This window comes from Periplaneta americana, chromosome 17, assembly GCF_040183065.1.
Source record: "Periplaneta americana isolate PAMFEO1 chromosome 17, P.americana_PAMFEO1_priV1, whole genome shotgun sequence".
NCBI lineage: Eukaryota > Metazoa > Arthropoda > Insecta > Blattodea > Blattidae > Periplaneta > Periplaneta americana.
In genome coordinates this window covers 93675051-93691854 of record NC_091133.1, presented here as the reverse complement: position 1 = coordinate 93691854, position 16804 = coordinate 93675051, and the positions used below count along the sequence as shown (strand labels likewise).

The following is a 16804-nucleotide window of genomic DNA, read 5'->3' as shown; positions in this document are numbered from 1 at the left end:
GAGGAATTAGAAGTGATAATGCTTTTTTCTTTCTTCTGAAAAATCTGTTTAAATGCACATGGCGGATTTTGGAGGTGCAGTGACGATATTTAATTATTCTTCTCTCAGATTTCATTCCTTTTATGGTCCAAAAGTACATATCCAGCTACTCTTTACAGAAACTTCATTTCAGCTGCCTGAATTCTGAGATGATTTCTTTCAGTGGATGTTCATGTTTCACAGCTGTACAGAAAGACTGATAATTGTACAATTTAATCATAACATCCTTTTGGATCAAAACATTTTTGGAGAGAATGATCTCTGTTGTTTCAGTTTGTATCACTTCTTTCATATAAAATCTGGTCTAACTTCGGATAAATCACAATTTTGCTTTTGTATAATATTTCATCATTTTTAGCAAAACCTATTATATTTCAATCTGTAGATATTGGGATATTCAATAGTGAATAATAATGGAGGAGAAAATGCTGTACACATATAAGCAGGCAAACACATAAATAGATGACATGCCTAAAACCTCTTTTTCTATAACAGACTCACTAACAACAGTCAATATGCACTTTCGCGAAATCTCTAAACAGGTTGCTGAACAACCACAATACTTCGTCATATTTTGTGTAACGAGAAAATAAAAGGATCAGAGGTATGTATAAATATGGCAATCTTTCATTATTAATTCTTCAAAACTGCAAAAGCTGTTTAGCATCGAGTATGTGGCCATGAGTAGCTCTTTTTAAGTTTTTGTAAGAGACAGATGCGAAATAGACTGTCAACTGCATAAATATGAACAGAAGTTGTTGCTTCATTGATTTAGTGAAGATATGGCATTACCTATCTTAATAGTAACATATATTTTTTACCTTTGTTAAATTTTGTGATAGCGGTGAATGTAACATGACATTAAAAGAACGAGAAATATTCTTTAGATAAAGGCAAAACTGTGTATTATTTTTTTTAGCTTAAATGTGTCATCAAGTTACAAACATTAAAAAAACATAGAAATTTACATAACAATAAAACAAACTTTCATAAACTACTATATTACTAATACTACTAAAAGAGACATTGAATTGGCTGGGTTCACAATGTAGAATTTACTTCAAATTATTAATAAAGAACATTATAAAAGGTACCGGTAAGCATACATTTATTAGATGCTATAATCGAAAAAAATTAACAAAATACGCTGATTGGACACTTATGCAGCACAAACACACCAACACACATTCACTCAAAGAGTGCAGAAAGCATAAGCACATCACTGAACCATTTACATGGTACATTACATGCACTAAACACACAAAAGGAGATCACACACACGAAAATTAAGAATTTGCTAATCAATTTTTTATAGATACGTTAAATACTGCACTATACGAGTCTAGCTTTTGCTCTAATTGAAAGATATGTCAATTTCGGGAATATGTGTAATTTTCTTGTAATAATGATCCAATAAATTCGAATTAAAACTAATCATAAATGTAAGGTAGCACATATGGGTAGCAAACTGTGGAAAATCAAATGTAATTCATATTTTATAACAGATGGTAGTTCTTTGATTGGTTGTATGTATTATATCCAAATATTTCTGCCATTAGCTTTAAATACAAAAATTTATACACCGTGAATTCCATGTAATTGATTACCTGAGGAGTATGACTGAATTACGGAGAAACGATGTAATAGTAATAGGATTAAGTGAAGCAGACCTATGTCAATAAAATCTGTGACAACACCAAATTCCATCTGGGCTTAACAGTATGAACACTGGAGTCTTCAGCATGAAAACCGATTCTTTAACAATTCTTGAACCATTGTAAACTAAAGAGACTGTTCTCAGTCAGTTACAAGTAATATGGTGAAATGAGTATGACAGGAGAAACCATGATATTTAGAGGCAACCTGCATCATAATTGCTTTTGCCAGCATCTGCTGAAGACTGATTTCTAATTCAGAAGTCAGCATCTGACTGAGTTGAAAACGGATTGTAGATTTGCGGCTTTGCAACTTCAAAGATTAAGTTTTTTTTTTTCTTTTTTTTAGTCGGTTAATTTAGGACACTTTATCAACTGCCATGGTTATCTAGCATCTGAGTGAGATGAAGGTGGGTTCTTTTACAACACTCATCCATCATTTGGCATTCCAAATTTGTTAAGTTGAGAAGCTGAAAAATAATTTCAGCTGCGAATGCCTATCATATAATCTATGGTGTAAAAAAACTTCTGTTCTATTGTTGCACTCTCATTTTATGTTGTAGTACTGCACCTCATTCATAATATCACTTAGCATTCTATTGCAGCTCCCATTTAGCAGAATCGAATCGAAACGAAAAGCCTGCTGCTGCTCACATCTAGTGTAATCAAACCGAACAGTACTGCACAAGATTTATTAATTTTTCTTTGTTCATATTAAATTGTGACTTTTGTATACATACTATTTCAGCAATAACTTTCAATAGTAAACAAATTAAGCTGTCAAGAATGGATGTGGTTCATTTGTTTTTTCACGAAGGCTTCACAAGAACTTATGATCGTACCCAAAACAAGAAATTCTGTTCTGGCATTGGAATAAATATTCTAGCTCCTGAATTCTGTTCTGTTCGATTCGATTCTATGCTTTCTGCTATCTTCCATTTAAATACATTGTGAAAAGAAATTCTGTTCGATTCGATTCCTCTACGTGGTAGCGGGCCTTTACAGTTTCTGTGCAGTAAGTGTTTCGAATGTTGCACTTTTTGGGATATCCAAAACTCCCACATGTTTGAGATGTTTTAAGCAACAGGAATCAAGAAGATTGTGAGAAAAATGTATAACATTGTCATACATATACCTGAACACACACAGACACACACACACACACATATCTGTAATCAGAGCAACGGTATAGCAAAACGTTTTTCCTAGTCCAAAATTAAGTTCAAAATATTCTCGTCAATGTTTGGGTTCGAAACTTACTCTTCTGACAAAATTACATTAATTTTGTGTGATGTGGTAATTCTGTAGGCTATAATGAAATTACAAAGAAATGTGACCTGAAATTCCTTCAAAAAGGGAATCACTGTTTAAAAATATTAAAATCCGATTTCAAAGTACTAAAATATAAAGAAAATTACTGTCGGAACCACATTACGCTTCAACTAATTTTATTACTTCTCCAGTAGCCCATGGGTGAGTTTCGTACCTGTTACTTTTGTTCACCTCTACTTTTTAGTAAGAGTGACAGAAGAATGCTGTAGAAGCTAAATAAGTCTAGTCCACGAGAATGGACTTCAAGAATTATTGAAAGTTGGAAGTATGAGGGTTTACCAGAGCACTCTTTTTTTAAACAATATTTACTGTGTTCAAGTATTATTTCTTTTGAAGTTCAACAGACTTATCATACTATACTTCATAGTCTACAGTTGCCGTAAATATACTACTTATTCTCAAACACATACATTTTCTTCTTTCTTCTATTTTCAACAGTTTAATTGGATCAGATGTAACTGCAGTATGTTCATAGAGAACAAAAGCTAGAAACTAGATATAGTGTTTGCAATTGAGAGTTTAAATAATGCATTGATCATATTATTTTTATTATATGGAAGAAAATTTTTAATTAAACATATGATGTACAATTAAGTGGTATTATACATGACCACCCAGAAGGAATGTAAAACACTTCAGGATAACGTAATCTGAATTAACCTACATCAGTTTAACATGATATACCTATGTCCAATGTCTGACAGTAATAAGTAATATACAAACTGAAACATAGTTGTATGCTACAACTTAACTCGTTACAAGTAGTGCATTAACAGTATGTTCGCGAAGTCCAGTAAAAACACTTGAAAGTGAAATTTAACTATTTTTATTAGCCTCAGAAATGTTTTTTTCTTAATCAAAAATTACAGAAAATTTAATATTGAAGGTAATGATTAAGAAAAAAAATATATTTCTTGAAGGAATAGGTAAAAGATCCTAGACTATATTGTTGATGTAGGTCTTTAAAACATTTCAGTAAAAGAATCATGCAGATATTTAATCAATGGTATATTTCATTATGAAATGCTTTACAATAATTGTAAAAAAAATGCAAAATTTGATATTATTTTCACAGATTTATGGCTATTTTAATATTCAGAATAGTGTTTTATAAAGTGAAATGTATGTATATTAAGCATGAAAAGTTTTGTTCATTTAACTTTTGTAGTAGCTGAGATATAAAAAAAATTAATTTCACTCAATTTTTGCAGGCCAATGGTGTACCTTCCCCTCTTAAAGGTACCTCTTACTTTTGAAAAACCCTATATAACTCACTGTCCATTTCTATTCCTCCTTTCTTATCTCTTCCCCCCCCCCCCAAAAAAAAGTAGATATCAGAATTGTAAGTGGAAGGAAAATAAAGACAATGGCTTTTAAAAATATTGTAGAAATTGTAAACACACATCATTCACACGCGTATGTAAATACAACTGAAATAAAACACTCTCAATGGTAATAAATATGAGAGTTATCATAGTATTGCAATCATATTGCTATTTTCAACAATAAAAACTTAATTAACTGCAGTTTTTCTGCTAACATACCTAATTTCGAGTACTGTGTTAAAATAACATTAATTAAAGCATTGTGAAAGGTACATATCCACATGACAATACACATGGTGATAAAGGCAACATGCAGGCCAAATACAGAGTGTGCACTTACCAGATATTACCGGTGGTGGAGTCGAGGCGACGCATGGCAGTGAGTGCAACAAGAGAACATACACACATATCAGTCTCACACACACATCAGTAACAGCCGAGCACGGGATATACTCATTTTTTATTACCATTCTTATGGTTGGCTATTACCACTGTCAATTTATCATGACCCAGTAACGTCAATATAATTATTATCATGTCCCAGCAACCTTGCAAAAAAGCATACGTGATTAATTACATGAAAGATGAGACGGCAACGAACAAACTCATGAAGTACGGTAACTCAACATCTGTTCAACTTCTCTACATCCTTCCGTTTTACAGTACTACAAGCAATGGTATTTAATTCACATTTTAAAAACACTTTATTTTCTGCCTTTATACATACTACAAATATAAAAAAAACACTTCATTAACAAAATTCTAATCATAGTACACTCTTTACACTCTGAACTTGCACAAATATTACTGCAAGCATCCAGTTTTTGGGTCATGCTGTTGTGTGGTAATGTCCACTCGTGGTTCAGTTAGCTGATGACTTTGATACATTCAGTTTCTTAGCTCTTACAATTTCATCGAAGTTTTATCAATAATAATAATAATAATAATAATAATAATAATAATAATAATAATAATAATAATAATAAATAATAATCCCAATCTTGGCTGTTGTAGCGGTGACAGCAGCAGCAGCAGCAGTAATAATGGTATTCTGTCTGTCCACTTCACATGTTCCATTCTTCTCCATATCCACATTTCAAATGCTTCTATTCGCTTCTCTTCACGATGTCGTAATATCCATGTTTCTGCCTCATACAATGCCACGCTCCATACAGAACACTTCACTAGTATCTTCCTTAGTTCTTTGTCAGAAGTCCACAGATGTTCCTTTTTCTATTAATAACTTCCTTGACCATTGCTATTCTCCTTTTGACTTTCTGACAGCAACTCATGTTACTGCTTAATTGAAATATTTGAAGTTGTCCACTTGTTCTGCTGCCTCACTTAGAATTCTCAAGTTTACCTTCTTTTATTTTTCTTCCTAACCATGGTCTTTGTCTTACTTGCATTTATCTTCATTCCATACTGCCCACAGCTGTCATTTAGCTCCAGTAGCATATTCTTTAGCATCATAGCATATTCTTTAGCATCATCTCCTCTTCTGCTAACACCATATCACCAGCAAATCTCATGCACTTTATTTTTCTTCCTCCTACTATCACTCCTCCCTTGTTCTGAAAATAGTTCTTCACTAAATCCTCCAAGTTGATATTGAACAGGGTACTGATAGAGGGCATCCTTGACGTACTCCTCTTCCTATTTCACTTCCTTCTGACATTTCTTTTCTATCATGACTTTGACTCACTGTTTTATATAAAGATTACTGAACACCCTTCTCTTCTTTCAATCCACACATATTTTCTTTAGGATCCCCATCAGTTTATTCCAATCCACTCCGTCAAAAGTCTTTTCTAGGTCCACAAATACTACATACACTTCTTTATTCTTCTCTAGGTATCTTTCGCCGAATGTTAGTAGCAGTTCAATTGCATCTCTCATACCTTTTCCCTTCCTGAAGCCCAACTGCTCTTCTTCCATCTATTCTTCCATCTTAGAATATAAATGTCAATTCAGTATTTGCAGGAGAATCTTCGCTGAGTGTGATATCAGGCTGATAGTCCTGAACGCGTTACATTTCTTGATATTATTTTTCTTCGGTATTGGAAGCAACACTGTCTCCGTAAAATCTTCAGGCCAGTTGCCTTCCTCATATATTTCGTTGCATAATGATACAATTTCCTTCTTGTCTTCACCCAAGCAATTCACTAATTCAATGGGGATTCCATGAACTCCTGTTGCTTTCCCATTCTTCATTTCCTTAAGCACCAGTTCAACTTCTTCCCTTAAAACTGAAAATCCCTTTTCATCTTCTGAAACGACTGCTTCGTCTTCTATAGCTAAGTCATCTGGACAATTCCTTGTCTCATATAACTCTTCTACAAAGTTCGTCCATCTGTTTCATATTCCTTGTTTGTCTGTTATTTCATTTCTGATATCGTCCTCTATCAACCACATGGATTTACTTAAATCATATCTTCCTTTTCTCTCTAGATCCTCTATTTCTTCACATTTCTTTTTCATTCAGTCTTCCTTCACTTTATCAATTTCTCTCCTTAGTTTGTTTAGTTTCTTGTAGTTTCTTCTACCTTCTTCTATGTTGATGTTTTTCCATTTTCTCCCTTCCTCCATCTTCTCAAACATTTTCCCTGTTACCCAAGTTTTCTTAATTGTCACACCTTCTCTGTATCCTATTGTTTCTCCTGCTGTTGTCTGTATACAGCTTTTTAAATGACTCCAGTACTTATTACTTTTCTTAGGTTTGGATTCTAATGTAGTGGCCTTCTCTCAAAAATTTGCTTAAAATTTTCTTCTTTCCTCTTCGTTCTACAGCTTTCCATGTTCAATTTCTTCCTAACTTGTCTTCCTCTTACCTTCTTCAGACGAATATCTACTTCGTCTATCAGCTCCTGGTAGAGTCTTTTCATTTTTTAAGCAATTTTGGAATCTTTCCTGTCCTAGTATATAGTCTATCTGATATATGCTTTCGTCCCTTGGGCATGTCCACGTGTATCTTCTTCATTTATGAGGAAGGATGGGTGGAGAGGAGAAAAATTCTCTCCGGCACCGGGACCAGAAACGTGCTGATGCTTTATCCATTAAAGCACACCAGATTCCAGTTCCGATGCTGGATTGAATCCTTTTTATTTATGTTGTTGGAATAATATATTTATCATTGTATTTCTTTTACAGAAATTCATCAAAAATTCTCCTTTATCATTTCTTTTTCCCAATCCATATTTTCCAACTGTTCTGCAATCTTGTCTTTATCCTACAACTGCGTTCCAGTCACCCATTAGGATTATACATGCTCCTTTCGTCTCCTTCTCAGCTATATCTTTTATCTTGTCATAGCTTTCTTCCGCTTTCTTGTCTGCTAATCCACTATGTGGCATACAAACTTGCACTAGCACTAAGTCCATTGTCCATTTCTCCCCTTGTAGTCTCACCATTATCATCCGGTCATCTACATAACGCACTAATATTGCTTTCACACGTGGTCCTAGTAATACACCAACACCATGACTTCCTTTGCACTCACAATTTGAATAAAACAACCTAAATTCATCACTCACCAACTCCCACTATTTTCCCATCTCACTTCTGATATTCCCATCACATCCACTTTGTTTCTCCTCATTTCTTTCTTCAAGTTTTCCAACTTACCTGCTTGCAGAAGAGTCCTTATATTCCACGTTCCAATCCTCAATCTTCTTTTCTTCTCTCTGTTGGGTTGCTTCATAATGTGTCCTTCCCTAGTATCTGAATGAGGAGATAGTTTATGTTCGGAATCTTTTATTGTGGAAAGACTCATCATGCCATGTTTGCAGTTTTTCTTGAAAAAGATAAATGCGGTAGCTTTCCATTGCTTTCTGTATACCACTCTCTTTCGCATCTTAAAAGATCCCAGGGACCCTCAGCACGAAGGTGAGGAGAGTGGATTTAACTAATTGGGCCCTAAAAACTTCACTGTAATTCACCGCAAGGGTTAAATATCTGTTCTATCAGGGTTTTTGAACCGATCTGCTAGAATATATAGTAATTTATTTTTATTAGCTTTATCGAAAACTTTTTTGAAATCAATAAAAGCAATATGGGTTTCAAAATTGAATTCTCTACGTTTTTCTATTAAAAACGTATTAGCCTCAATTGTTACAATGTATAGCTGCCACTAATGTTCCTTAGTATAACGAACATTGTTACTAAAAATAAAATATTCAGTTATAAGTGAAATTTTGTAGCAGTAAATTGTGATCTTTGTAGCATGGAATATATCAGGATATAGTGCATATGAAGTTGTAGATGAAATTGAAAATACTATAATGGTAATAATGGCAACGAAAATTATGATGACATAAAAGAGAAGTGGAAGAGAACGAAACAGATGTGAATAATTTAAATTCTGAAGATACCTGTAACAATGGTATTGACAGACCTGTACCTTTTCTTATATCAAGAAAGGGCTTGTGACTAAAAGAAGTAAATCCATTACTAATACATAAATATTCACCGAGAGACATTATTCTGTTAAGTGTGATATTAGAAGATAACTTCCAGCAGTGCATTAAGTCATACATTACTTGGCTAACCTGAATGCTTATGCTCTGCAAACCAAGCTCTTCATGACTCTGAAAGGTGAAAGAGGCAGATCTCAAACTTTATTTGATCAGCCATAATTAATTCACGATTCATTATATCTTCTAGTTGAAGCAGAAAACGTATCAGATGCAGATGTGCCTAGTGTTTGAGAATCAAGGACAAAAATGTCAATCAACAGTACGAAAAATTATAAATATATCTGCAAAGAACATTCCAAAGTGAAGGTGATTTGTGGTGCTTTTGTGTTGTTCAAGAGTGACTAGTGAGTAGAGTGAAATGGTTCAGTATATTTCATTGTATAACTGTTTCTTTAGTATGTTCCAATTTACAGTGATAGAACGATTTTATTACAATAAATAAGTCTGCTTTGAACAATTTATTGTTTATTTACTATCTTCCTTTGTATTATTCACCACAGAAGATCTTTGTTTAATAAAAATTGACGTACGTATGTGTATGTCATTTCCTAGAAGTAACAATTTCATAGCTATGAAAAGTGTCGTTATATGATGCAAAGCAGTAATGGACAACACTGTTGCCACTCAGTACGTATACCATTGTCTTCACAAAGGTGTGAAAATGCTCAAAAATGCCGAAACTCAACCTCTTTTCGGAACAGACTTATGTATCACTCGTTTTCATAAATCCAGAAATGTATTATGACGACTTGGTTTTACTCAACATGTCAAATAGACATCACTTATTTCAATGACATCAATTGGAATTTCAATTGTTTGCTTGCAAATTAGGGCCTTTTCACACTAATGGTCGACTGCAACGAATGATCACTGCAATTTCACCATCTAGTGTGAAAAGGCTCTTAAAACCTAGAAAATTTCTCTTGCCTTTGAATAAACGCAGATCTAAAGATTATTAAATGGTTGTATTTTACAGTTAGCAAATTTGGAGGAATTCTTCAGTCGCAAACATGTTTACATCGATTAAGAATGGAAACTTCCTAAATTCAAAATTTGGTACTACTGTTTATGAAGAGGCGTAGCTAAAGAGCATTTATACATTCTATAACACAAAAACATTGTCAAATTTCTCATAAAATGTTTCGAATTTCATCCTGAATAACTCCTTTGATCATATGAGTAAAACAGAATTACAATTGAGCAGCCAAAATCTGTATGTATTTAATAAATTTGTTTGGACATGATGTCATTTTCTGAAGCTTCGTTTCAGCAACCATATATATTTCAATTTCTATACAGTAATCCTCTTTTATCAAAATTGTACCTTCAATTGCATGTAGGATGCCCGAATATAAGATATTGGTTGAATTGTGTATAATGGTGATCTCAAACTGGTGAATTCTCTTTAAAATCAATACAGTGAACTCAGAATGCATGTATATCACTCCACAAAGCGTAAGAATTAAATAGTGTCACACACACATTATTCCATTACATATAAAAGTGACAAGCCCTTGATATGTTTATTACACCACAGGAGCATTTCAAGTAACATTGACAATAATGCAAGGTGTAAAAGACATGTATTGCTAACATATTCACAAAACAAATAACTTTAACACACCCACGTTAACAAAAACACACAGTAATTGCTGTATCAATAATGTCTGTACATACATGTTAAGTTGCCTTATGCCACTCATAATGCAACGTGAATAATAATAATAAACAAGAGTGATGAATTTGAAGTCACAAGAATAAAAATCAATCTGGAAACAAGACGTGCAACCGATAAGAAATAAGATGCATTACACATGTTTTGTTGCAAGGCTTTTTGTGGAACATGATAAAACTGTAAAATAACAATCAGTGCAATTATTTGAGAAGGTGGCCATGAATGGAAAGCGAAACATTTTACTGGAGTGTCCAAATGTTGTTTTACAGTTACAGCACACATTTAGAATACTATCTGTTAGTTTGTACATATTCACATCTGTGTAACAATTCAAATTTCAATATACGAACTGTCCTAGAAATCCTTATATGAATCTGACTTCTGTGCCAGTAATACAATACAATAATTCAGTAAATACATTAAGTTCAAGTATCTTGTGTATGACGTTTACTGGTTTATCAAACTTTCAATAATACCTTGAACGAACAGCAATAAAAATCCTAATAATAATCATAATAAAAGTGCAAATATGTGACTTAATAGCTACGATGCATAGCCTCCCCCTCAAATAAATACAATGTATACATCTTTATGATTCAAAATGCCAGATGCTGTATTTCGAATTTTTACTCACCTTCCTTGTTGCGACCCTTCTTTTTACTGCTGCCTTCCTGCAACACACAACAGAATATGTGTTCATGTTGCTTCCATGTTCGACATAACAATAAATAGTCTGCAAAATTCAAGGTGTAAATACACTCTATTTTGTAACAAAGTCCATAGAATCAGTCAAAATCCACGAGAATCAGCCAGTGCTACTACTGTTGTCATCTTCTCCTCTTCCTCACAACCACCACCACGCATTAACTCTGCTGCTGAACTTCCCAACAAGAAATGATTTATAATACACAGTGGGGTTATTTTAAGTGCTACCAAACGTTCAACATATTTTGTTCTAAAGACTGTCTTTATCTCCTCTACACAGTCAAAAGAAACAAAAATCAGCACTGCTGCAGTTCACTATGTCATGTTGCTAATTACATGAGATTAACTCTCTCATGCATATCTCTGTCGTTTAACGAAGGCAAGTTAGAAATAAACTATTAATCAAAAAAATTTTTTGTAATGTTTCCTGCAGTGTAAAACAGAATCTGTAAGACAAATTCTTTCTCTCCCTCCCTATTCTCGTCTGTGCTTATGTTTCTCCACTTTCCACTTAAAACTGGAGTACCTATGCAACAACACAGTCATTGTATTTCTGCATAGTTTTCTTTTTCAAAACAATGCACATAAATTTATTTTCCTTACAAATAAAATACTGTGATTCTGCAAAATTCTATTTCGTTATTTTCGCGAAAATATGTTGTGTGCAGTTTTTAACATAGAGGTTTTATTCAAATTCATGATGGGTTTAATGAATATATTTATGTTAAAACTAATTCGATTTTCAAGAACATCTACTAATGTTAGTGGTTTCCTAAGGAGCACTCTAATTTAAAGGTCTGATTTTGGTCCTCTAAGAAGTTAATGTTTCATTAGAAAGCTGTAAATAAGCTACTAAATTCCGAAAAAAATGTAAAATTTGGATTCTTTGTATTTCAAAGATTGTTAGAAATTTTTACAGTGATATATATATTTTGAGGCATTTGAGCATAAAGGTACGATCACACGTCACTACTTTTGCAGCACTGCGCAACTCTTGTACTGCGACGTGTGAACAACGGTGCAACCCGAAAAGTAGCGACTGCCGAACCTGCTGCCCGCTACTTTTCCATGCTGCGCGCAACTTAAAAGTAGCGACGTGTGAACAGGGTTCTCAGGGTTGCAGCCACAGCATTTTTGATATCGGTTTTGTTGAAACTTTTGCTGCAGTTGCAACCAGTGTTACCACCCAAATGTACCAATGATACTTTTATCGTTTGGATATATTTTAATGTTAAATGTGATGAAAATAAATTATTTGTAACAGTTATTAAATACTCAACACAGTCTGAGCATAACTGCTGACGATATAATTCATTTTTTAAATTTTCCGTAGCATAGTTCCAAACAGGAGGGTTGCCAACATTGATTACGTGAATATACTGCTGGTTATCATTTAAGTACATAGGCGTTTTTAAAAGCTTTATAGTAAAAATAATGTCAATTTCTGAATACTAGATACGACACAAAAGCAAATAATAGATAAGGGAGCTTTCACATGAGTTTCTTAATAATGCGAACATAACCACAAAATGTATATTGAGAAGTCAACACGGAGATGGAAACCTGCAGCATGACTGCGGCTGCAAAAGTAGCGCCTTGTGTGTGAACAGACTCGCAACCTCCAGTTGCAACTTTTGCAGCACTCGGGTTGCGCAGCATGAAAAGTAGCGTGCAGCGCACTACTTTTGGCTTACGTGTGAACACGACACGCAACTTTTACAGCTGCAGTATAAAAGTAGCGCTGCAAAAGTAGCGATGTGTGACCGTACCTTAAGTGACTAAACAAATTAACGAATATCTTCATACATGTACACGGAAATGATATATTTACGAAGACAATTTTAGATTATTTAGTCGCTTATTAGTACAGAAGGTCGAGCATGGTACATGACATCTAGTTACAAAACTGGAAACTGCATGCTCCAAGACAATCGGCCATTTTTAGGGTTAAAGTGTAGGATTGCCCAGACCTAATCTGATAAAAATGTATGATAATATTGTTTCAAGTCAGTTTAGGCCACCAAAGGATAATAAAACACAAATGGACCATACTATGGATAGAATTCAAACGGACATTTCTTACAGGAGTCATATGACTATAGTTAGCAACTTTAGTTCGCTCGAAATACAGAATTAAATGGCTAATGGAATGATGTTGATCTGTACCCAGTGGTCCACTAACTTTGAAGATTCGTAACCTAATGATAAGACTAATTTATTTAGCTTATTGGCGCAAATCAGCACAAGTCTATATGATTAAATTCATCTGGAAATGGTGCACATTAAGTGTTGTTACCAAAAACGGCATTTTTTTTTTAAATAAAGAAGCAATTTATTTGAAAGTGATCCTAATAATTTTTCTTTATTCCTATTTTACGTAAAAAGTAATGCCAAGTGAATCAATAGAAGGCATGAACTGGAACAGGGCATGAAGCCTATAACACCATGAAGATGATGAACTCGCATGAACTGGTGAAGAAATTGCTTTAGAAATTTGAGATTCAAGATTTAATACAGCATAACAAAATAAAAGATATTTCTTTAATTGAATATATTCGTTTTTCACGTAAGTATGCTACAACATATGATGATTTAAAAAAAAGCTATATTGTACTACCAAAACTTCTGTGGCTTTGATCTAGAAAACTGAGTGCTAGTGCAGACTCATCACCTACCAGCTGGGACTTGGGAGTGACAAGCAACTTGGAACTGGAATATACTTCTCATGATTGCGTCAGTTACTGTGTTGCCACGTCTGATGAAATCATCATTAATGATTGTGAAAACTATGTTATGTCGACCACTAATTGAGTGTAGATGACAACACTGGAGAGAAATTCAACAAGCTGATAATGATGTATGTATGTATGTATTTATTTACACTGAAAGTGGGCAAGCACCCAGTGGCAGTGGTATACACAATATAAACAATACACAAAAAAAATGATAAGCAATACACAATAAATTTACAATACACAATACAATTATACAAATGATGAGTTGGGACTTAGCGGCTGGGTGAAAGGTCGGCCAGATGATGTCAGTCGATTTACGGTAGTGATTCGCATATTTTCCGCATCATCAGAAGTTTTGGTGCATTAGTAGTAGAAGTTTATGTTTTCTAGAGCAGAAATTTCTTAATAAAGGTAATGACATGAACTACAAAACAGTTACACGAAATTTATGTGTGCATTTTAGCAACATTACATGCATTCATGCCACTGTCTATGACAATGTGGATGATGAACACTAAAAGAATAGGAAACAGGAAGAGCCATCATGCTCTTGCTGAGCAACACGAGGTTACTGTCGTACTAAGTTGAACAACATGCAACAAATCCAAGAGAATTTTATAGTTTCTTCTGCAGAAATACAAAGTCTGTTTTAATACCACTTCATGCATAAAATGAATAAACGAAATTAATGAAGAGTTCTCAAAATATTGAGTGGGAAAGACAGAGCATTAATAGAAAGACTAATTAAATGTTTTTACTACCTGTACTTAGAAGCAATGCCACAGAAAATGCCTTTCGAATTTTTTAAAAAGGGAAGCTTAGGAATCCTGACAGATTACATGATAAGTTATACAGCTCTCTCTCTCTCTCTCTGTACACTATATCTTTGCCCAAAATATAGGGCAACTTTTTTAATGTTCAATTCATGTGTTCCTTTAACGCGAATAAAATACGATAAAAATATATAACATGCGTTATTAATTATTTTTCACACACAAATATAGCAAAGCCATCATATTTTGTGATTCAAGATTGAAACAACACAGCACTCATGTAATACAGTAGTAGCTATAATAAAAGAAACAAATCATTCTTTGAATCTACTACAAAATCTTGGAAGTAGTTAAGGGGAAGAACTTACAGGAATGACCAAATATGTGTCAAGTAGTTTTATTATTTTTAGTCTAAAAATAACTTACTTCATAGTAATAACTTAATTTGAGCTAAATTTCAAGATCATTAGAAAGAAAACTGCTTTTACGCCATTTTTAAATAGCTGCTGCACTCCAGTCCTTTTCCTCTGTGCTCAAACTTCTCAGTTGAATATCCAGAATTTGTTTATGTTACATTTTTCAACATTTAATATGTAATATCAGGTTGGGATTTTCCTAAGTTTCCCAATAAGCTCAAGCAGGTATTGAACCCATGCTCTAACACAGCCCAGGATCAGTAGGAAGCATTTCTATCAACTGAGCTGTGCCAGTGCCCAAAGTTTCATTACTTCGGCATTCTTTACAAATATATTTCACTATGTCTTGCTCATTTTATGTATTTCTTTAATAATTCAAAAAATAAAAATAAATTATGAATAAAAACATTACTTGTAACACAATAGAGAACTGAATTGTTACAAAATACGTAAACTCTATAATGACAAAGTACTATCTGTCATTACTATTTAATACGAGAAAAATTCGTACCGGCACCGGGAATCGAACCCAGGACCTCTCTGCTCTGCGCGCTGAGCGCTCTTTCCAACTGAGCCATGCCGGGACACGACACACGGCGCCGGCCAAACCCTCTCATAATGCTTTTTTACGGCCTTACTACCTGCATTTGAGACGATACACATCATATATGCAGGAGCGCATATTTTAAATGACTTTATGGCCATATTCAACATCAGTTTGTGAAAACTGCTAATAGCTAATACATCTCAGCTCTGTGCGCTGAGCGCTCTTTCCAACTGAGCCATGCTGGCCGAACCCCTCTCGTAATACTTTTTTACGGCCTTACTACCTGCATTTGAGATGATGCACGTCATTTAAAATATGCGCTCCTGCATATATGACGTGCATCGTCTCAAATGCAGGTAGTAAGGCTGTAAGAAAGTATTACGAGAGGGGTTCGGCCGGTGCCATGTGTCGTGTCCTGGTATGGCTCAGTTGGAAAGAGCGCTCAGCGTGCAGAGCTGAGAGGTCCTGGGTTCGATTCTCGGTGCGGGTACAAATTTTTCTCGTATTAAATAGTAATAATACATATTGGTTACTTCAGAGTAGTCGTGTAATATTCAATGAGGTGGGCGAGACCTCATACATAATGAATATGTGATGTACTATCTGTCATTTCATGATACTATACTATTTCTTTATCAATATTTATTTCTTTATGTTAGGTACCAAACACAACAACATTCAATGTCTCATCTTCCCAGAAGTTCCTAGTTTTAGAAAACTAACAATTCTGTGATAAAATACATATCAAATCAAACACGTCACTTTAGTTCATTCCATTTCATTTCATTCCATTCCACTACACTACACTGCATTTCACTAAGCTACAAGCAAAAGTTACAACTCAAACATTCTATAAACCATATCAGACAAAAATATAAATTCTTCAACACAAAGATGCACATCATTGAAGATCTACACAATTTGTTCAACACACTTTTGTGAGCTGTTAAAATGATATGTAATGAAGTATGTCCACTTGTTTCTGTGTTGTTTTACATACATGTCAATAGTACAAAGTGTATAAAAACATTAATGGCACAAATTGACATTATGCATTTCCTGTATTTAGAACAACTGTAGCTTTAAAATTACGCTCAACAGACATTAACTGATACATTGTAACCATA

General features: G+C 34.0%; 1 protein-coding gene across 11 annotated transcripts in view; it reads right to left on the bottom strand.

The window, feature by feature from the left end:
• The window catches only part of LOC138692901 (uncharacterized), a 163226-nt gene that overhangs the window by 31210 nt on the left and 115212 nt on the right, over positions 1–16804 (bottom strand). For all 11 annotated transcript variants that reach the window (XM_069816225.1, XM_069816230.1, XM_069816229.1 and 8 more), the window contains one exon: positions 11136–11172. In XM_069816225.1, the coding sequence (XP_069672326.1) occupies positions 11136–11172 (37 nt within the window). The remainder of the gene's footprint in view (positions 1–11135; positions 11173–16804) is intronic.